Source organism: Littorina saxatilis, linkage group LG17 (assembly GCF_037325665.1).
Source record: "Littorina saxatilis isolate snail1 linkage group LG17, US_GU_Lsax_2.0, whole genome shotgun sequence".
Lineage (NCBI taxonomy): Eukaryota > Metazoa > Mollusca > Gastropoda > Littorinimorpha > Littorinidae > Littorina > Littorina saxatilis.
This window is the reverse complement of record NC_090261.1, coordinates 669,623-692,058: the sequence shown is the minus strand read 5'-3', so window position 1 is coordinate 692,058 and position 22,436 is coordinate 669,623. Positions and strand designations below refer to the sequence as shown.

At 39.6% G+C, this 22,436-nt stretch overlaps 2 protein-coding genes across 4 annotated transcripts in view; one reads left to right on the top strand and one right to left on the bottom strand.

Moving 5' to 3' along the window:
* LOC138951689 (transmembrane protein 62-like) overlaps positions 1–20,137 on the top strand; it is a 36,393-nt gene extending 16,256 nt beyond the window's left edge. The window contains exons 9-15 of one of the 3 annotated variants that reach the window (XR_011451194.1): positions 261–420; positions 1,983–2,093; positions 3,683–3,776; positions 4,452–4,565; positions 14,435–14,553; positions 18,509–19,110; positions 19,187–20,137. Coding sequence is in view for 1 of the 3 variants with exons in the window: in XM_070323248.1 (XP_070179349.1) it covers positions 261–420; positions 1,983–2,093; positions 3,683–3,776; positions 4,452–4,565; positions 14,435–14,553; positions 18,509–18,841 (931 nt within the window). In the remaining 2 variants the exon portion in view is untranslated. Of the gene's footprint in view, positions 1–260; positions 421–1,982; positions 2,094–3,682; positions 3,777–4,451; positions 4,566–14,434; positions 14,554–18,508 lie in introns of all 3 variants that reach the window. The other 2 variants (XR_011451193.1, XM_070323248.1) reach the window with 2 other exon arrangements.
* Positions 20,138–20,476: 339 nt separating this feature from the next.
* LOC138952608 (uncharacterized) lies at positions 20,477–21,787 on the bottom strand. The gene has a single exon (XM_070324300.1). It carries the CDS (start codon positions 21,785–21,787, stop codon positions 20,477–20,479), a length of 1,311 nt encoding a protein of 436 aa, XP_070180401.1.
* Positions 21,788–22,436: the final 649 nt, after the last annotated feature.

The window sequence follows — 22,436 nt, the reverse complement described above, 5'->3', positions numbered from 1 at the left end:
GTAGTCATGATATTGTCACTGTGACTGTTGACAGTCCTGTGGTGATGATCCTAGTCCTAGTAGTCATGATATTGTCACTGTGACTGTTGACAGTCCTGTGGTGATGATCCTAGTCCTAGTAGTCATGATATTGTCACTGTGACTGTTGACAGTCCTGTGGTGATGATCCTAGTCCTAGTAGTCATTATTTTGTCACTGTGACTGTTGACAGTCCTGTGGTGATGATACTAGCAGTCATGATATTGTCACTGTGACTGCAGGGTGCTGGTGTTCAGCCAGAGTGCAGTGGTCAGTGTGGAGGTGTACATAGATGACAGCTACGCAGGACGAGCCAGACAGAGCAAGGGGCCACTGTACACATTGCCATGGGAACCACAGTCACTGACCAGCGGCCTGCACTCTCTCAGGGTTACCGTCAAGGTACACTGCACACTTCTCATGCAAACACACATTAAATTACATGTTACTTACTCCGAATCACATATATGGGTCCTTCCACAAAGCTGTGTACCACAAGAGGGTCATGACTTTAGAGTAAAATTTCGGAATGTTTTCCTTGCTTCTTGAATGATATAAGGATATCAACAGACTGCAAATTAACCCAAGAGATAACGATAATATAATCAAGAAAATCGTTCGGTTGGTTAGTGTTTTGTATGAAAGCAAACACTGAAAATGACGTCAAAAATGGCGGTTTTTGTGTGACATGCTTAAATCTTGATTTTAAGTATCCGTGTGGCTGCTAATGAAATGCAACCAAGAATTCCCCCATATGCAAAGTACCTGTCCGGGAGTCTCAACACTCTGGCAGACGCTCTCAGTCGTTCAGGCCGCGTCCTGCAGTCAGAATGGACCATCACTCACAAAAGAGAAAGATATTTCTAAACTTACTCTGACTCGGTGGATCTCTTCGCTCCTCAGGCAGGCATATGAGTGGTCTCGCACCGAGAAGGGGGTGGGGGCACTCTGTTCTCCCTCTAGCCAAGGCTCGAGTACATGAGTTGAGGGCATGGGCTTCCTCCTTAGCTGTTCTTCGATCTAGAAGATTGGAGGAAGTTCTACACACTGCATACTGGAAGTCTGACAATGTCTTTATCAATTTCTATTTACGAGACATCGCCGGCATGTGTCAAGATGGTTCCCGCTCACTTCTTGCTTTGGTTGCAGCGGGCCAGGTTCTTGCCAGAACATAACCAAGGGGCCTAAGGTATACTATAGGTTCCCTCAACCAGGTTTTTGCTATCTGCATATATATGTGATTCGGAGTAAGTAAAATGTAATTTAATCGAAAATTTTTATAATAAATTTTTATTTGATTAATATACTTACCCGAATCACATAGTTAAGTCCCTCCCTACCATCCCCGCACTATAGTTTCTATGTATTCTTTTAAAGTCGCATGATACGACCACGTGTGTTCACACCGGTAGTTGGCGGCGCCACCTGTGGCAGGGTAGACTAGGATGCAACCCCCATGGACTAACCAACTGATTAACTCACTGAGTCAGTGTTTTTTGTGAGGGGTTGCTTCCCTTAACTTGACGGGTAGCGGATTTTTCAGACGATAAGCATCTAAGACTTGGTCAATGCATATATGTTATTCGGGTAAGTATATTAATCAAATGAAAATTTATGTTTAAAATTTTTGATTGAAGCAGGAAGACCATTCACATGCACACTCACATTTTTTTAATCAAGCAGGAGATCATCTGAGTAGATTTTATTTGAAATATGTTTTAGATATATATAGTAAGTTGTGCAAAATGATATTTTATAACTTGTAATAAGACAGAGGTGTTGACTTGCGCCTCCCCAGTAAAGTAAGAACAGTTGTGGCAGAAGTTTGATGAAAAGAAGCATTGTTTCTAGGATTTCTTGTGCTGTTTGGTTTTAGTTAACATTTCATGTTATATGTGTTGTATGGTGTCTTTGTGATTGACTGTATCACAACACTTTACTGCTGTCCCTTACACTGTGCACAGGACGAGGCAGGGTCAGAGAAGACAGTGGTGCAACCTTTCTCTGTCGACGGAACAACGCCCACCTTTGCCTTCTGGCCACGCTTCATTCTTATGATGAACATCTTTGATTTAGTAGGTGGTCACCTTATGAAGAATATCTTTGATTTGGTAGGTAGTCACCTTTTGAAGAATATCTTTGATTTGGTAGGTAGTCACCTTATGATGAACATCTTTGATTTGGTAGGTAGTCACCTTATGATTAATATCTTTAATCTAGTAGGTAGTCACCTTATGATTTACATCTTTAATCTGGTGGGTAGAAACCTTATGATGAGGATCTTTGATCTAGTAGGTAACAACATGAATGATGAAGACATGTTTCTTCAAAAATACAGAACTTATGATACTCCATCTTTAAATTCTTCATCAAGTAATTTCTTGTAGTGACAGTGCTGTTCATGTTACGGTGATGTTACTTGCAGTCTTTTTACATTTAGTCAAGTTTTGACTAAACGTTTTAACGTAGAGGGGGAATCGAGACGAGGGTCGTATGTGTGTGTGTGTGTGTCTGTCTGTCTGTGTGTGTGTGTGTGTAGAGCGATTCAGACTAAACTACTGGACCGATCTTTATGAAATTTTACATGAGAGTTCCTGGGAATGATATCCCCAGACGTTTTTTTCTTTTTTTCGATAAATGTCTTTGATCATTGATGACATCATATCCGGCTTTTTGTAAAAGTTGAGGCGGCACTGTCACACCCTCATTTTTCAATCAAATTGATTGAAATTTTGGCCAAGCAATCTTCGACGAAGGCCGGACTTCGGTATTGCATTTCAGCTTGGTGGCTTAAAAATTAATTAATGACTTTGGTCATTAAAAATCTGAACATTGTTAAAAAAAAATTTTTATTATAAAACGATCCAAATTTACGTTCATCTTATTCTTCATCATTTCCTGATTCCAAAAACATATAAATATGTTATATTTGGATTAAAAACAAGCTCTGAAAATTAAAAATATAAAAATTATGATCAAAATTAAATTTTCGAAATCAATTTAAAAACACTTTTATCTTATTCCTTGTCGCTTCCTGATTCCAAAAACATATAGATATGATATGATTGGATTAAAAACACGCTCAGAAGCGTTAAAACGAAGAGAGGTACAGTAAAGCGTGCTATGAAGCACAGCGCAACCGCTACCGCGCCAAACAGGCTCGTCACTTTCACTGCCTTTTGCACTAGCGGCGGACTACGTTCAGTTTCATTCTGTGAGTTCCACAGCTTGACTAAATGTAGTAATTTCGCCTTACGGACTTGTTTTATGTTGCGGTGATGTCACATGCAGTATTTTCATGTTGTGGTGATGTTACTTGCAGTCTTTTGATGTTGTGGTGATGTTACTTGCAGTCTTTTCATGTTGTGGTGATGTCACATGCAGTCTTTTTATGTTGCGGTGATGTCACATGCAGTATTTTCATGTTGCGGTGATGTTACTTGCAGTCTGGTGATGTTATGTAGTCTTTTCATTTTGCGGTGCTGACACATGCAGTCTTTTCATGTTGTGGGGATGTTCCTTGCAGTCTTTTCATGTTGTGGTGATGTTACGTGCAGTCTTTTCATGTTGCGGTGATATCACATGCAGTATTTTCATGTTGTGTTGATGTTACTTGCAGTCTGGTGATGTTATGAGCATGATAGACCTGTTTTCGTGGTTACAGAGCAAGATCACGTTTGGCTTGGTGGTGTTCATATACGTGCTGCTGATGGCGTCGCTGAGACAGTGCTCCACGGTACGCTCCCTGCACACTGCCAGTGAGTCAACAGTGTGTGTGTGTGTGTGTGTGTGTGTGTGTGTGTGTGTGTGTGTGTGTGTGTGTGTGTGTGTGTGTGTGTGTGTGTGTGTGTGTGTACATGGGTGCGTGCGTGTGTGAGTCAACAGTGTGTGTTGTGTGTTTTGTTTTGTGTGTGTGTGTGTGTGTGTGTGTGTGTGTGTGTGTGTGTGTTGTGTGTTTTGTGTGTGTGTGTGTGTGTGTGTGTGTGTGTGTGTGTGTGTGTGTGTGTGTGTGTGTGTGTGTGTGTGTGTGTGTGTGGACAGTGCTCCACAGTACGCTCCCTGCACATTGCCAGTAAGTCAACAGGGGGAGTAAATGGATTCTGGAATTATTCTTTCAATTTACTTCATAAGGTGGTCTGCTTACTAAGACTGATTTGCAGTCACTGACTAGAGCTTGCAGAAAGCGACAGCCCTTGTTGTTTGTTGTTGGACTGCCTTCCATGGCCGTTGTGTACAAAAAAACCTTTTCAGCTAACTTTTTTCACATGGTTGGGAATGTTTATCATTGTGTATATTATGTACATATGTCTACTTAAAATATGTATGTGTATGTAAGAGTTTATGTGTGAACGTCTGTCTGTGTGTATGTGTGTGTCCGTCTGTCTGTCTGTCTGTGTGTATGTGCACTCATTGAGTTGTGAATGTGTGTGCAGGTGATGATATTTTGTCGAGGCTGTGGAACACGTGGGTCTATCGCCTGCTCCTGGTGGCACGAACAGGAACCATCTACTATACACTGCTGGGCTTTCTGCTCTACATTACTTTTTGTGAGTACATGTACTCTGTTCACACTCTGCTTAGCAAGCTTTATTTTGAAGGATTGTTATTGTGTATTTAGGTGTTTTTGTGAGTACATGTACTCTGTTCACACTCTGCTTAGCAAGCTTTATTGTGAAGGATTGTTATTGTGTATTTAGGTGTTTTTGTGAGTACATGTACTCTGTTCACACTCTGCTTAGCAAGCTTTATTGTGAAGGATTGTTATTGTGTATTTAGGTGTTTTTGTGAGTACATGTACTCTGTTCACACTCTGCTTAGCAAGCTTTATTGTGAAGGATTGTTATTGTGTATTTAGGTGTTTTTGTGAGTACATGTACTCTGTTCACACTCTGCTTAGCAAGCTTTATTGTGAAGGATTGTTATTGTGTATTTAGGTGTTTTTGTGAGTACATGTACTCTGTTCACACTCTGCTTAGCAAGCTTTATTGTGAAGGATTGTTATTGTGTATTTAGGTGTTTTTGTGAGTACATGTACTCTGTTCACACTCTGCTTAGCAAGCTTTATTGTGAAGGATTGTTATTGTGTATTTAGGTGTTTTTGTGAGTACATGTACTCTGTTCACACTCTGCTTAGCAAGCTTTATTGTGAAGGATTGTTATTGTGTATTTAGGTGTTTTTGTGAGTACATGTACTCTGTTCACACTCTGCTTAGCAAGCTTTATTGTGAAGGATTGTTATTGTGTATTTAGGTGTTTTTGTGAGTACATGTACTCTGTTCACACTCTGCTTAGCAAGCTTTATTGTGAAGGATTGTTATTGTGTATTTAGGTGTTTTTGTGAGTACATGTACTCTGTTCACACTCTGCTTAGCAAGCTTTATTGTGAAGGATTGTTATTGTGTATTTAGGTGTTTTTGTGAGTACATGTACTCTGTTCACACTCTGCTTAGCAAGCTTTATTGTGAAGGATTGTTATTGTGTATTTAGGTGTTTTTGTGAGTACATGTACTCTGTTCACACTCTGCTTAGCAAGCTTTATTGTGAAGGATTGTTATTGTGTATTTAGGTGTTTTTGTGAGTACATGTACTCTGTTCACACTCTGCTTAGCAAGCTTTATTGTGAAGGATTGTTATTGTGTATTTAGGTGTTTTTGTGAGTACATGTACTCTGTTCACACTCTGCTTAGCAAGCTTTATTGTGAAGGATTGTTATTGTGTATTTAGGTGTTTTTGTGAGTACATGTACTCTGTTCACACTCTGCTTAGCAAGCTTTATTGTGAAGGATTGTTATTGTGTATTTAGGTGTTTTTGTGAGTACATGTACTCTGTTCACACTCTGCTTAGCAAGCTTTATTGTGAAGGATTGTTATTGTGTATTTAGGTGTTTTTGTGAGTACATGTACTCTGTTCACACTCTGCTTAGCAAGCTTTATTGTGAAGGATTGTTATTGTGTATTTAGGTGTTTTTGTGAGTACATGTACTCTGTTCACACTCTGCTTAGCAAGCTTTATTGTGAAGGATTGTTATTGTGTATTTAGGTGTTTTTGTGAGTACATGTACTCTGTTCACACTCTGCTTAGCAAGCTTTATTGTGAAGGATTGTTATTGTGTATTTAGGTGTTTTTGTGAGTACATGTACTCTGTTCACACTCTGCTTAGCAAGCTTTATTGTGAAGGATTGTTATTGTGTATTTAGGTGTTTTTGTGAGTACATGTACTCTGTTCACACTCTGCTTAGCAAGCTTTATTGTGAAGGATTGTTATTGTGTATTTAGGTGTTTTTGTGAGTACATGTACTCTGTTCACACTCTGCTTAGCAAGCTTTATTGTGAAGGATTGTTATTGTGTATTTAGGTGTTTTTGTGAGTACATGTACTCTGTTCACACTCTGCTTAGCAAGCTTTATTGTGAAGGATTGTTATTGTGTATTTAGGTGTTTTTGTGAGTACATGTACTCTGTTCACACTCTGCTTAGCAAGCTTTATTGTGAAGGATTGTTATTGTGTATTTAGGTGTTTTTGTGAGTACATGTACTCTGTTCACACTCTGCTTAGCAAGCTTTATTGTGAAGGATTGTTATTGTGTATTTAGGTGTTTTTGTGAGTACATGTACTCTGTTCACACTCTGCTTAGCAAGCTTTATTGTGAAGGATTGTTATTGTGTATTTAGGTGTTTTTGTGAGTACATGTACTCTGTTCACACTCTGCTTAGCAAGCTTTATTGTGAAGGATTGTTATTGTGTATTTAGGTGTTTTTGTGAGTACATGTACTCTGTTCACACTCTGCTTAGCAAGCTTTATTGTGAAGGATTGTTATTGTGTATTTAGGTGTTTTTGTGAGTACATGTACTCTGTTCACACTCTGCTTAGCAAGCTTTATTGTGAAGGATTGTTATTGTGTATTTAGGTGTTTTTGTGAGTACATGTACTCTGTTCACACTCTGCTTAGCAAGCTTTATTGTGAAGGATTGTTATTGTGTATTTAGGTGTTTTTGTGAGTACATGTACTCTGTTCACACTCTGCTTAGCAAGCTTTATTGTGAAGGATTGTTATTGTGTATTTAGGTGTTTTTGTGAGTACATGTACTCTGTTCACACTCTGCTTAGCAAGCTTTATTGTGAAGGATTGTTATTGTGTATTTAGGTGTTTTTGTGAGTACATGTACTCTGTTCACACTCTGCTTAGCAAGCTTTATTGTGAAGGATTGTTATTGTGTATTTAGGTGTTTTTGTGAGTACATGTACTCTGTTCACACTCTGCTTAGCAAGCTTTATTGTGAAGGATTGTTATTGTGTATTTAGGTGTTTTTGTGAGTACATGTACTCTGTTCACACTCTGCTTAGCAAGCTTTATTGTGAAGGATTGTTATTGTGTATTTAGGTGTTTTTGTGAGTACATGTACTCTGTTCACACTCTGCTTAGCAAGCTTTATTGTGAAGGATTGTTATTGTGTATTTAGGTGTTTTTGTGAGTACATGTACTCTGTTCACACTCTGCTTAGCAAGCTTTATTGTGAAGGATTGTTATTGTGTATTTAGGTGTTTTTGTGAGTACATGTACTCTGTTCACACTCTGCTTAGCAAGCTTTATTGTGAAGGATTGTTATTGTGTATTTAGGTGTTTTTGTGAGTACATGTACTCTGTTCACACTCTGCTTAGCAAGCTTTATTGTGAAGGATTGTTATTGTGTATTTAGGTGTTTTTGTGAGTACATGTACTCTGTTCACACTCTGCTTAGCAAGCTTTATTGTGAAGGATTGTTATTGTGTATTTAGGTGTTTTTGTGAGTACATGTACTCTGTTCACACTCTGCTTAGCAAGCTTTATTGTGAAGGATTGTTATTGTGTATTTAGGTGTTTTTGTGAGTACATGTACTCTGTTCACACTCTGCTTAGCAAGCTTTATTGTGAAGGATTGTTATTGTGTATTTAGGTGTTTTTGTGAGTACATGTACTCTGTTCACACTCTGCTTAGCAAGCTTTATTGTGAAGGATTGTTATTGTGTATTTAGGTGTTTTTGTGAGTACATGTACTCTGTTCACACTCTGCTTAGCAAGCTTTATTGTGAAGGATTGTTATTGTGTATTTAGGTGTTTTTGTGAGTACATGTACTCTGTTCACACTCTGCTTAGCAAGCTTTATTGTGAAGGATTGTTATTGTGTATTTAGGTGTTTTTGTGAGTACATGTACTCTGTTCACACTCTGCTTAGCAAGCTTTATTGTGAAGGATTGTTATTGTGTATTTAGGTGTTTTTGTGAGTACATGTACTCTGTTCACACTCTGCTTAGCAAGCTTTATTGTGAAGGATTGTTATTGTGTATTTAGGTGTTTTTGTGAGTACATGTACTCTGTTCACACTCTGCTTAGCAAGCTTTATTGTGAAGGATTGTTATTGTGTATTTAGGTGTTTTTGTGAGTACATGTACTCTGTTCACACTCTGCTTAGCAAGCTTTATTGTGAAGGATTGTTATTGTGTATTTAGGTGTTTTTGTGAGTACATGTACTCTGTTCACACTCTGCTTAGCAAGCTTTATTGTGAAGGATTGTTATTGTGTATTTAGGTGTTTTTGTGAGTACATGTACTCTGTTCACACTCTGCTTAGCAAGCTTTATTGTGAAGGATTGTTATTGTGTATTTAGGTGTTTTTGTGAGTACATGTACTCTGTTCACACTCTGCTTAGCAAGCTTTATTGTGAAGGATTGTTATTGTGTATTTAGGTGTTTTTGTGAGTACATGTACTCTGTTCACACTCTGCTTAGCAAGCTTTATTGTGAAGGATTGTTATTGTGTATTTAGGTGTTTTTGTGAGTACATGTACTCTGTTCACACTCTGCTTAGCAAGCTTTATTGTGAAGGATTGTTATTGTGTATTTAGGTGTTTTTGTGAGTACATGTACTCTGTTCACACTCTGCTTAGCAAGCTTTATTGTGAAGGATTGTTATTGTGTATTTAGGTGTTTTTGTGAGTACATGTACTCTGTTCACACTCTGCTTAGCAAGCTTTATTGTGAAGGATTGTTATTGTGTATTTAGGTGTTTTTGTGAGTACATGTACTCTGTTCACACTCTGCTTAGCAAGCTTTATTGTGAAGGATTGTTATTGTGTATTTAGGTGTTTTTGTGAGTACATGTACTCTGTTCACACTCTGCTTAGCAAGCTTTATTGTGAAGGATTGTTATTGTGTATTTAGGTGTTTTTGTGAGTACATGTACTCTGTTCACACTCTGCTTAGCAAGCTTTATTGTGAAGGATTGTTATTGTGTATTTAGGTGTTTTTGTGAGTACATGTACTCTGTTCACACTCTGCTTAGCAAGCTTTATTGTGAAGGATTGTTATTGTGTATTTAGGTGTTTTTGTGAGTACATGTACTCTGTTCACACTCTGCTTAGCAAGCTTTATTGTGAAGGATTGTTATTGTGTATTTAGGTGTTTTTGTGAGTACATGTACTCTGTTCACACTCTGCTTAGCAAGCTTTATTGTGAAGGATTGTTATTGTGTATTTAGGTGTTTTTGTGAGTACATGTACTCTGTTCACACTCTGCTTAGCAAGCTTTATTGTGAAGGATTGTTATTGTGTATTTAGGTGTTTTTGTGAGTACATGTACTCTGTTCACACTCTGCTTAGCAAGCTTTATTGTGAAGGATTGTTATTGTGTATTTAGGTGTTTTTGTGAGTACATGTACTCTGTTCACACTCTGCTTAGCAAGCTTTATTGTGAAGGATTGTTATTGTGTATTTAGGTGTTTTTGTGAGTACATGTACTCTGTTCACACTCTGCTTAGCAAGCTTTATTGTGAAGGATTGTTATTGTGTATTTAGGTGTTTTTGTGAGTACATGTACTCTGTTCACACTCTGCTTAGCAAGCTTTATTGTGAAGGATTGTTATTGTGTATTTAGGTGTTTTTGTGAGTACATGTACTCTGTTCACACTCTGCTTAGCAAGCTTTATTGTGAAGGATTGTTATTGTGTATTTAGGTGTTTTTGTGAGTACATGTACTCTGTTCACACTCTGCTTAGCAAGCTTTATTGTGAAGGATTGTTATTGTGTATTTAGGTGTTTTTGTGAGTACATGTACTCTGTTCACACTCTGCTTAGCAAGCTTTATTGTGAAGGATTGTTATTGTGTATTTAGGTGTTTTTGTGAGTACATGTACTCTGTTCACACTCTGCTTAGCAAGCTTTATTGTGAAGGATTGTTATTGTGTATTTAGGTGTTTTTGTGAGTACATGTACTCTGTTCACACTCTGCTTAGCAAGCTTTATTGTGAAGGATTGTTATTGTGTATTTAGGTGTTTTTGTGAGTACATGTACTCTGTTCACACTCTGCTTAGCAAGCTTTATTGTGAAGGATTGTTATTGTGTATTTAGGTGTTTTTGTGAGTACATGTACTCTGTTCACACTCTGCTTAGCAAGCTTTATTGTGAAGGATTGTTATTGTGTATTTAGGTGTTTTTGTGAGTACATGTACTCTGTTCACACTCTGCTTAGCAAGCTTTATTGTGAAGGATTGTTATTGTGTATTTAGGTGTTTTTGTGAGTACATGTACTCTGTTCACACTCTGCTTAGCAAGCTTTATTGTGAAGGATTGTTATTGTGTATTTAGGTGTTTTTGTGAGTACATGTACTCTGTTCACACTCTGCTTAGCAAGCTTTATTGTGAAGGATTGTTATTGTGTATTTAGGTGTTTTTGTGAGTACATGTACTCTGTTCACACTCTGCTTAGCAAGCTTTATTGTGAAGGATTGTTATTGTGTATTTAGGTGTTTTTGTGAGTACATGTACTCTGTTCACACTCTGCTTAGCAAGCTTTATTGTGAAGGATTGTTATTGTGTATTTAGGTGTTTTTGTGAGTACATGTACTCTGTTCACACTCTGCTTAGCAAGCTTTATTGTGAAGGATTGTTATTGTGTATTTAGGTGTTTTTGTGAGTACATGTACTCTGTTCACACTCTGCTTAGCAAGCTTTATTGTGAAGGATTGTTATTGTGTATTTAGGTGTTTTTGTGAGTACATGTACTCTGTTCACACTCTGCTTAGCAAGCTTTATTGTGAAGGATTGTTATTGTGTATTTAGGTGTTTTTGTGAGTACATGTACTCTGTTCACACTCTGCTTAGCAAGCTTTATTGTGAAGGATTGTTATTGTGTATTTAGGTGTTTTTGTGAGTACATGTACTCTGTTCACACTCTGCTTAGCAAGCTTTATTGTGAAGGATTGTTATTGTGTATTTAGGTGTTTTTGTGAGTACATGTACTCTGTTCACACTCTGCTTAGCAAGCTTTATTGTGAAGGATTGTTATTGTGTATTTAGGTGTTTTTGTGAGTACATGTACTCTGTTCACACTCTGCTTAGCAAGCTTTATTGTGAAGGATTGTTATTGTGTATTTAGGTGTTTTTGTGAGTACATGTACTCTGTTCACACTCTGCTTAGCAAGCTTTATTGTGAAGGATTGTTATTGTGTATTTAGGTGTTTTTGTGAGTACATGTACTCTGTTCACACTCTGCTTAGCAAGCTTTATTGTGAAGGATTGTTATTGTGTATTTAGGTGTTTTTGTGAGTACATGTACTCTGTTCACACTCTGCTTAGCAAGCTTTATTGTGAAGGATTGTTATTGTGTATTTAGGTGTTTTTGTGAGTACATGTACTCTGTTCACACTCTGCTTAGCAAGCTTTATTGTGAAGGATTGTTATTGTGTATTTAGGTGTTTTTGTGAGTACATGTACTCTGTTCACACTCTGCTTAGCAAGCTTTATTGTGAAGGATTGTTATTGTGTATTTAGGTGTTTTTGTGAGTACATGTACTCTGTTCACACTCTGCTTAGCAAGCTTTATTGTGAAGGATTGTTATTGTGTATTTAGGTGTTTTTGTGAGTACATGTACTCTGTTCACACTCTGCTTAGCAAGCTTTATTGTGAAGGATTGTTATTGTGTATTTAGGTGTTTTTGTGAGTACATGTACTCTGTTCACACTCTGCTTAGCAAGCTTTATTGTGAAGGATTGTTATTGTGTATTTAGGTGTTTTTGTGAGTACATGTACTCTGTTCACACTCTGCTTAGCAAGCTTTATTGTGAAGGATTGTTATTGTGTATTTAGGTGTTTTTGTGAGTACATGTACTCTGTTCACACTCTGCTTAGCAAGCTTTATTGTGAAGGATTGTTATTGTGTATTTAGGTGTTTTTGTGAGTACATGTACTCTGTTCACACTCTGCTTAGCAAGCTTTATTGTGAAGGATTGTTATTGTGTATTTAGGTGTTTTTGTGAGTACATGTACTCTGTTCACACTCTGCTTAGCAAGCTTTATTGTGAAGGATTGTTATTGTGTATTTAGGTGTTTTTGTGAGTACATGTACTCTGTTCACACTCTGCTTAGCAAGCTTTATTGTGAAGGATTGTTATTGTGTATTTAGGTGTTTTTGTGAGTACATGTACTCTGTTCACACTCTGCTTAGCAAGCTTTATTGTGAAGGATTGTTATTGTGTATTTAGGTGTTTTTGTGAGTACATGTACTCTGTTCACACTCTGCTTAGCAAGCTTTATTGTGAAGGATTGTTATTGTGTATTTAGGTGTTTTTGTGAGTACATGTACTCTGTTCACACTCTGCTTAGCAAGCTTTATTGTGAAGGATTGTTATTGTGTATTTAGGTGTTTTTGTGAGTACATGTACTCTGTTCACACTCTGCTTAGCAAGCTTTATTGTGAAGGATTGTTATTGTGTATTTAGGTGTTTTTGTGAGTACATGTACTCTGTTCACACTCTGCTTAGCAAGCTTTATTGTGAAGGATTGTTATTGTGTATTTAGGTGTTTTTGTGAGTACATGTACTCTGTTCACACTCTGCTTAGCAAGCTTTATTGTGAAGGATTGTTATTGTGTATTTAGGTGTTTTTGTGAGTACATGTACTCTGTTCACACTCTGCTTAGCAAGCTTTATTGTGAAGGATTGTTATTGTGTATTTAGGTGTTTTTGTGAGTACATGTACTCTGTTCACACTCTGCTTAGCAAGCTTTATTGTGAAGGATTGTTATTGTGTATTTAGGTGTTTTTGTGAGTACATGTACTCTGTTCACACTCTGCTTAGCAAGCTTTATTGTGAAGGATTGTTATTGTGTATTTAGGTGTTTTTGTGAGTACATGTACTCTGTTCACACTCTGCTTAGCAAGCTTTATTGTGAAGGATTGTTATTGTGTATTTAGGTGTTTTTGTGAGTACATGTACTCTGTTCACACTCTGCTTAGCAAGCTTTATTGTGAAGGATTGTTATTGTGTATTTAGGTGTTTTTGTGAGTACATGTACTCTGTTCACACTCTGCTTAGCAAGCTTTATTGTGAAGGATTGTTATTGTGTATTTAGGTGTTTTTGTGAGTACATGTACTCTGTTCACACTCTGCTTAGCAAGCTTTATTGTGAAGGATTGTTATTGTGTATTTAGGTGTTTTTGTGAGTACATGTACTCTGTTCACACTCTGCTTAGCAAGCTTTATTGTGAAGGATTGTTATTGTGTATTTAGGTGTTTTTGTGAGTACATGTACTCTGTTCACACTCTGCTTAGCAAGCTTTATTGTGAAGGATTGTTATTGTGTATTTAGGTGTTTTTGTGAGTACATGTACTCTGTTCACACTCTGCTTAGCAAGCTTTATTGTGAAGGATTGTTATTGTGTATTTAGGTGTTTTTGTGAGTACATGTACTCTGTTCACACTCTGCTTAGCAAGCTTTATTGTGAAGGATTGTTATTGTGTATTTAGGTGTTTTTGTGAGTACATGTACTCTGTTCACACTCTGCTTAGCAAGCTTTATTGTGAAGGATTGTTATTGTGTATTTAGGTGTTTTTGTGAGTACATGTACTCTGTTCACACTCTGCTTAGCAAGCTTTATTGTGAAGGATTGTTATTGTGTATTTAGGTGTTTTTGTGAGTACATGTACTCTGTTCACACTCTGCTTAGCAAGCTTTATTGTGAAGGATTGTTATTGTGTATTTAGGTGTTTTTGTGAGTACATGTACTCTGTTCACACTCTGCTTAGCAAGCTTTATTGTGAAGGATTGTTATTGTGTATTTAGGTGTTTTTGTGGTTAATGTTGCTTTGAGATTTTTGCTCATGATAGTGTTATCTTTTTTGTGTGGGTGGGGGGGGGGGGGGGTGTTTGCATCGGTGAATGCACTAACGTGTGTGTGTGTTTCTGTGTGCATCTGCATGTGTGCCAGCATGTGCGTTTGTGTGTGTGTGTGTGATTATACACTGGCAGTGTTCAAGCCATAGTTTGGTCATAGTTGAGTGGCAGAGTAAAATGACTAAGAAAGTGCTGAAAAGCATGTATTGATTTGTGCCTGAAGTAAGGAGTGTTGAGTTGCTAGAGGTGTTTGCCGACTGTTTGCAGGCCCATGGTTTGTGGGGGAGTTTATGACTGGTCACCTGGGAGTTCTCTTCGTGTGGGGCACCTTCGTCAAAGGCACCTTCATACCTGGCAGTCTCACCTACTTCTATGGCATTTTCCAGGTAACTGTTAAGAAAGTTCATTGTTTGGGACTTTCTTGGGCGGCTGAGATGGCCACTCAAGACAAAAAAGACAGAAGTAGGCGCTAAAGAACAAACAGGTTAGGGGCTGAGCACAGTAGTGCAATGTCTCTTGCTATTTGAATAGAGCGTTTGATCCAATTCAGATCGCTACCCTTTGATCAACTCTTTTGATTGTGGATGGGAACGTATGACTGTGTGTGCTGGTACCTGGGAAGTAGACATTTGGAGAAGGTAGGTGTTGTACTAGCTAAGAAGAAGTACTAGCAAGTACTAGCATACAGGATTGAGGCATGTCTTATCAGGATTGCACCGTCATTGTCTTTTTAATGGGGTTAGCCTGATACGAAAGACAAGTTGGCTGTATAGGTTATGTTAGCAAGCTGTAACGTTAGTCTCCTTGTAAGCTTGTGACTGTGAAAGCCAAGAGAGACCGGGGCAAAGTGAATGAGTACATATATTGTTAACTAGATGAATACCCGCTTCGCCGGGTACGGCTGCGCCGGGAAGAAGTCGAGCCGTATACCCGGCTGCGCCGGGGACCCGGCTATGTCGGGTGTACGCCGGCTTTGCCGGCTCACCACACGGAGGAAGGGAGATAAACGCGGCTGAAAACACTGGAGAAGATAAGGAAGAGTTACTGGGAATGGATCCAGAGAAAAACCAAAATCGGTTCAGCGCTGCGCGCTGAGAGCACGTGTTGAAATTTCTCATCGATGAGGTTGTGTCCGGGGTGTAGGTGAATACGGTCTCCAAATTTGAAAAAGATCCACCCAGAACTTTGGCTTGGCATCGCGGACACACACACACACACACACAAGTCGTATATATATGACTAAGTGCCAAAAGGTGCGCACGAAAAGCGGACAAAGGGGCTAAAAAATAAAAGTTGACAAACACGACTGATATTGTGATTTTTGTTAAGACAACAGATGCTGGAACCCAATTACGAAAAGAAAAGATAAATTTACCCAAATGATTTTACAAATAACGATAATTTTGTTCGTTATATCATTCAAAACGGCACTGAGTCATAGCATTAAGGTTATCTCGCACGTTTTTAAAGCTAGGGCTTTGAAACTTGGCACACAACCAAAGTATAATGACCTCCAGGTATGGTGCACATCACACTAAACAACATTGAATTTCAAGGTCACAGCGAGGTTAAATTTCCTTTGCAAACTGGAAAATTGTCGTTGTCACGTCTTACATGTTTTAATACTAGATCAGTTAGACTTTACATACTTCACATACTTTCAGCATTTTTATAAAACCTCATTAAAAGTGACCTGCTTGTTAATCTTTGTCAAAGTTCAAGGTCACAGCGGGGTCACATCTGGTCCAAATGTGGAATATTTTCAATTTATTCAGCGCGTTTATAGCACGAGCTTTGAAAATACACACAGTTCTAGTGTATAATGTTCACACACGATTAAAGTCTGGTTGAAAAAGTCAAGGTCACAGCAGGGTCGCGTTGAGGTCAAACATATACATTTTTCAATGAGGTTTTCTCATATGTTTTTGAAGCTAGGGCCTTGAAACTTGGCACACTACGCAAGTTAAATTAAACCTCATCAAATTCCAAGGTCACAGTAAGGTTAAAGATCCTTTAAGGATATTTTCTAAAAAAGGTGACCGCCTGGTTAATGTTTGTCAAATTTCAAGGTCACAGCAGTGCCATCTGGCTTAAACTTTGAAAAATTGTCAATTTCTTCAACTAGTTTTATAGTGTTTGAAGTCATTCACACATGATGAAAGTCTGGTTGATAAAATCAAACGTCAAGGTCGCAGCGGGGTCGCATTGAAGTCAGACACATACAATTGTCATTTTCACGAACGCCTTTTAAGCAACACCTTTGAAACTTCACACATTCCAAAGTTTTGATGTTGTTTGGTTATAATCAAAGTGTGGTCAATTTCCATGATTGAGAGCATTCAGAGGGGTCAAGTTGAGGTCACACAAAAGAGATTAAATTGTCGACACAACAGATGAGACTGGCTACCACTGTTTATTTTAATACACTTTTATGCAAATTTTAAATTGTGTTCAACCATATACACCAAACTCACCCAAACTCCTGAAACATCCAAGAAAAGGAAAAATGTGTCCAAGCAAGGAAAAACGCCATTTCTTCAAAGGCTGGAATAACTACAGAGGCAGCCGCGTCATTACACACAATGCAATTACGTCATACATCATACATTTCTATGAGTCATGTTGAATGGAATGGTGGCATGTGCCTCTATTCTAGCTAACAACAAAGCTGAAAAAATGAATATTATCTGTTTGTTTTGTTTGTTTTACCCGTACGAGACCTTTCTGTGACCTTGACATGTGACAAGGATCTACCTTAACTTCTTTAAGTCGGAGTTGAGAGTTGTGTGATGTTTGAAGGCTCTCCCTTTAAAAAAAACTGAGATAATGATGCATTTTCGTGTTTTTGATTTGCCCATGTGACCTTGAGATTCGACAAAGGTCAACAAGACTTTAACCGTGTATGGGGGCTATTAAGCCCAAAAATGTGAACTTTCAAGGTTCTTGCTTTGAAAAACTCTGAGAAAAAGGTTATGTTTTTTTTTTTACCCACACGAGACCCTGCTATGACCTTCACATTTCTCAAGGATCAACCTTGAATTCTCCATGTTGAACAATCATTAAGCAAAAGCGTTGTTTGAAGTTTGAAGGTTCTAGCTTCAAAAATCTCTGAAAAAATATGTTTCATCCGTTTTCTGAACCACATGTGACCCAGCCGTGACCTTGAAATCTGACAAGGGTCAACAAGACTTTTACCATGCATGGGGGCGATTAAACCCCAAATGTGTGTGAAGTTTCAAGGTTTCAACTTAAAAAACGTCTGAGAAAAATATACATTTTCCTTTTTGGACAATGTGTTGCACGCAAGACAACACGACAAACGCTCGTGTTATCATTCTTTTACTTTAAGGTCGACTTGCGTGCCCGCTCTTTCGCTAATCTCAATTAAAATTCATCTTAGAAGTTCGGTTTTATTACGCTTTTAATTAAGAAGATTAAACTAAGACAACAAATAGTTAGTTTTACCCATTAAACTCGATAAGGTAGTGACATTTTATGTTGAACGCAAGAAGGTGTCGCACGCAAGATCTGAAAAAATGTTGACGACATAATTTCAACACTTGATAGCGCAATCGTGGTTCGTGATTTCTTCACAAATTTTGAACACAGAATGTGTCACGTGGTTCCGTAAATGAAGTAGATCTTTGTACATGTAAATTTTGTTTTTAAAAGAAAATAACCGTTAATTACCGAACATTTTGTCGCACGCAAGATATGACGAAATTTTCAAATCGTTTTCAAAAATGCTGTTCAAAAGTTCTGCAGTCTTTGCTGGATTACTTGAAAGACAGCAGTTTGATACACCGTTATCGCTTGACGTGTCGACATCAATTCCAGAGTTTTTGAAAAAGAAATTTAGTAAATATCTGCGATTGAAAAATGTATGCCGTGATGACGAATCATCTTGCGTGCGACACCTTAAAATTCGGTTATCGAAAAAAAAAAATTCTCTCGAGATTTAGATTTGACGTTTGGTCTCGTCTGTAAAGCGATGTTTCAGGCATTCAATCAAACTAAATGCAATTCATTTGTGCTTCTTGTTATTTTTCTGTGGCATATTCAAAACACGAGGTATCACGATGTCCTTTTTCAGATGGCCGGTTTTGGCGTTATTTTTGACTTTAAACAAAGATAACTTCAAAACCGTTCAAGTCAGACACACGAAATTATGTCCACTATCTCTTCGCACATTCATCCACACACACACCAATTTTCAGCAGACACACGTTTTTAGAAACATTTTTATTGTAAAACAAAGTCGTCTTCTGTTCTGTGAGCACCTTTTGGCACTTAGTCATATAGATAGATGAGAGGTGTAATATGAGAACCATTTGTCGTCAGGTTTTGACGTTCAACGTTCCACTGACCCTGATTCTGGGCACAACCCTGGACCTCAGACGTCAGGAGGTGGTGTCCAGACACGTGCCGTCCGGCTGGCGTAGAACCACCAGGTGGCGCTTGTTGCTGGCTGACCTCCCCTTCTGCCTGCTGGTGGTGTTCCAGACGTACGTGGCGCTGACCGAGTTCCCCACCAACTACGGCACCACGGCCATGGTGGTGAGTCCCGTCAGGGGCGGCTCCGTGCTGGTGGCCGTCATCCTGCTCTACTTCGCTCACGCCACGCACATCAAGAGGAGCTGTGCCGTCAACACTAACGGTCACACCGACCAGTGATCAAACACCCACCACTGATCAAACACTTGTGCTGGGTCAACACTGTGGCTATATGTAGGACTGGTGAAACAGCCGTGTTGGGTCACAGAGAACACGTGATGGATGATCAGGCGCTGTGGCTGACAAAAGTCATAGGATTGGTCAGTCCAGAGGACATAGCGATAGGATTGGTCAGTCCAGAGGACATAGCGATAGGATTGGTCAGTCCAGTGGACATAGTCATATCATTGGTCAGTCCAGGAGACATAGTCATAGGATTGGTCAGTGCAGTGGACATAGTCATGGGATTGGTCAGTCCAGTGGACATAGCGATAGGATTGGTCAGTCCAGAGGACATAGTCATAGGAGGACATAGTCATAGGATTGGTCAGTCCAGTGCGAGTGGGAATACCTCACAACTAATGCTGAAACCACACTACTTCCTTTCTTTCAAGACCTGGAGACATGTGATGTATGTATTCCATGAGAGTGATGTTACAATGGAGGTCAACTTACAGAAGGTGATGAAGACAAAGTGTGAGAGTGATGTTACAATGGAGGTCAACTTACAGAAGGTGATGAAGACAAAGTGTGAGAGTGATGTTACAATGTAGGTCAACTTACAGAAGGTGATGAAGACAAAGTGTGAGAGTGATGTTACAATGGAGGTCAACTTACAGAAGGTGATGAAGACAAAGTGTGAGAGTGATGTTACAATGTAGGTCAACTTACAGAAGGTGATGAAGACAAAGTGTGAGAGTGATGTTACAATGGAGGTCAACTTACAGAAGGTGATGAAGACAAAGTGTGAGAGTGATGTTACAATGTAGGTCAACTTACAGAAGGTGATGAAGACAAAGTGTGAGAGTGATGTTACAATGGAGGTCAACTTACAGAAGGTGATGAAGACAAAGTGTGAGAGTGATGTTACAATGTAGGTCAACTTACAGAAGGTGATGAAGACAAAGTGTGAGAGTGATGTTACAATGTAGGTCAACTTACAGAAGGTGATGAAGACAAAGTGTGAGAGTGATGTTACAATGTAGGTCAACTTACAGAAGGTGATGAAGACAAAGTGTGAGAGTGATGTTACAATGGAGGTCAACTTACAGAAGGTGATGAAGACAAACTGTGAGAGTGATGTTACAATGGAGGTCAACTTACAGAAGGTGATGAAGACAAAGTGTGAGAGCACAGGGTCTTACCAGAGAGGAGTTTGTAAGACAGAGGGTCTAAACAAAGGTTCCACTACCGCGCTTTTGTCCTTCACTGACAAGCTTGTCCCCATGGTGTCCATCACGGGGCATGTTGTGTGTCTTTTGTCCTTCACTGACAAGCTTGTCTCCATGGTGTCCATCAGGGGGCATGTTGTGTGTCTTTTGTCCTTCACTGACAAGCTTGTCTCCATGGTGTCCATCACGGGGCATGTTGTGTGTCTTTTGTCCTTCACTGACTAGCTTGTCTCCATGGTGTCCATCACGGGGCATGTTGTGTGTCTTTTGTCCTTCACTGACAAGCTTGTCTCCATGGTGTCCATCAGGGGGCATGTTGTGTGTCTTTTGTCCTTCACTGACAAGCTTGTCTCCATGGTGTCCATCAGGGGGCATGTTGTGTGTCTTTTGTCCTTCACTGACAAGCTTGTCTCCATGGTGTCCATCACGGGCATGTTGTGTGTCTTTTGTCCTTGACTGACAAGCTTGTCTCCATGGTGTCCATCACGGGGCATGTTGTGTGTCTTTTGTCCTTCACTGACAAGCTTGTCTCCATGGTGTCCATCACGGGGCATGTTGTGTGTCTTTTGTCCTTGACTGACAAGCTTGTCTCCATGGTGTCCATCACGGGGCATGTTGTGTGTCTTTTGTCCTTGACTGACAAGCTTGTCTCCATGGTGACCATCACGGGGCATGTTGTGTGTCTTTTGTCCTTCACTGACAAGCTTGTCTCCATGGTGACCATCACGGGGCATGTTGTGTGTCTTTTGTCCTTCACTGACAAGCTTGTCTCCATGGTGTCCATCACGGGGCATGTTGTGTGTCTTTTGTCCTTGACTGACAAGCTTGTCTCCATGGTGACCATCACGGGGCATGTTGTGTGTCTTTTGTCCTTCACTGACAAGCTTGTCTCCATGGTGTCCATCACGGGGCATGTTGTGTGTCTTTTGTCCTTGACTGACAAGCTTGTCTCCATGGTGACCATCACGGGGCATGTTGTGTGTCTTTTGTCCTTCACTGACAAGCTTGTCTCCATGGTGACCATCACGGGGCATGTTGTGTGTCTTTTGTCCTTCACTGACAAGCTTGTCTCCATGGTGTCCATCACGGGGCATGTTGTGTGTCTTTTGTCCTTCACTGACAAGCTTGTCTCCATGGTGACCATCACGGGGCATGTTGTGTGTCTTTTGTCCTTCACTGACAAGCTTGTCTCCATGGTGACCATCACGGGGCATGTTGTGTGTCTTTTGTCCTTCACTGACAAGCTTGTCTCCATGGTGTCCATCACGGGGCATGTTGTGTGTCTTTTGTCCTTGACTGACAAGCTTGTCTCCATGGTGACCATCACGGGGCATGTTGTGTGTCTTTTGTCCTTCACTGACAAGCTTGTCTCCATGGTGTCCATCACGGGGCATGTTGTGTGTCTTTTGTCCTTGACTGACAAGCTTGTCTCCATGGTGACCATCAGGGGGCATGTTGTGTGTCTTTTGTCCTTCGCTGACAAGCTTGTCTCCATGGTGTCCATCAGGGGGCATGTTGTGTGTCTTTTGTCCTTCACTGACAAGCTTGTCTCCATGGTGTCCATCAGGGGGCATGTTGTGTGTCTTTTGTCCTTCACTGACAAGCTTGTCTCCATGGTGACCATCAGGGGGCATGTTGTGTGTCTTTTGTCCTTCACTGACAAGCTTGTCTCCATGGTGTCCATCAGGGGGCATGTTGTGTGTCTTTTGTCCTTCACTGACAAGCTTGTCCCCATGGTGTCCATCACGGGGCATGTTGTGTGTCTGCTGTGGCTTTAATTAACTGACCGTTAGCTCAAAAAGAAGTCGCCGTTCAGAGTTGTTCTTGCAGGAACTTGATTTCTACTGAAAGTATTGGAAGCCTAGATTTGCTTTATTCATTCCACCATTCTTGACAATCAGTTGTTGTGAAGCACAATTTTCCCCATTATGTAATGTGCACAGATACATGATGATTGCACCGGAGTGAGTCACAGTGAGTGCTGCCAGTGTGTGTCAGGTCATGTAGATTTGTCATGTCATGTAGATTTGACATGTAGATTTGTCAGGTCATGTAGATTTGTCAGGTCATGCATGATTGAAAGCTGTACACCACAGCCCAGCTTCTGTCACAAGGAAGGGTTACTTACAAGCCAAAATGCATGCACACATATGTCCAGGCACACTCACACAAGCACACAAATGTGCATACAATGACACACACACATAAGAGACAGACACACACCCCCCGCGGGTTAAGGGGAAGAATTTACCCGATGCTCCCCAGCATGTCGTAAGAGGCGACTAACGGATTCTGTTTCTCCTTTTACCCTTGTTAAGTGTTTCTTGTATAGAATATAGTCAATGTTTGTAAAAATTTTAGTCAAGCAGTATGTAAGAAATGTT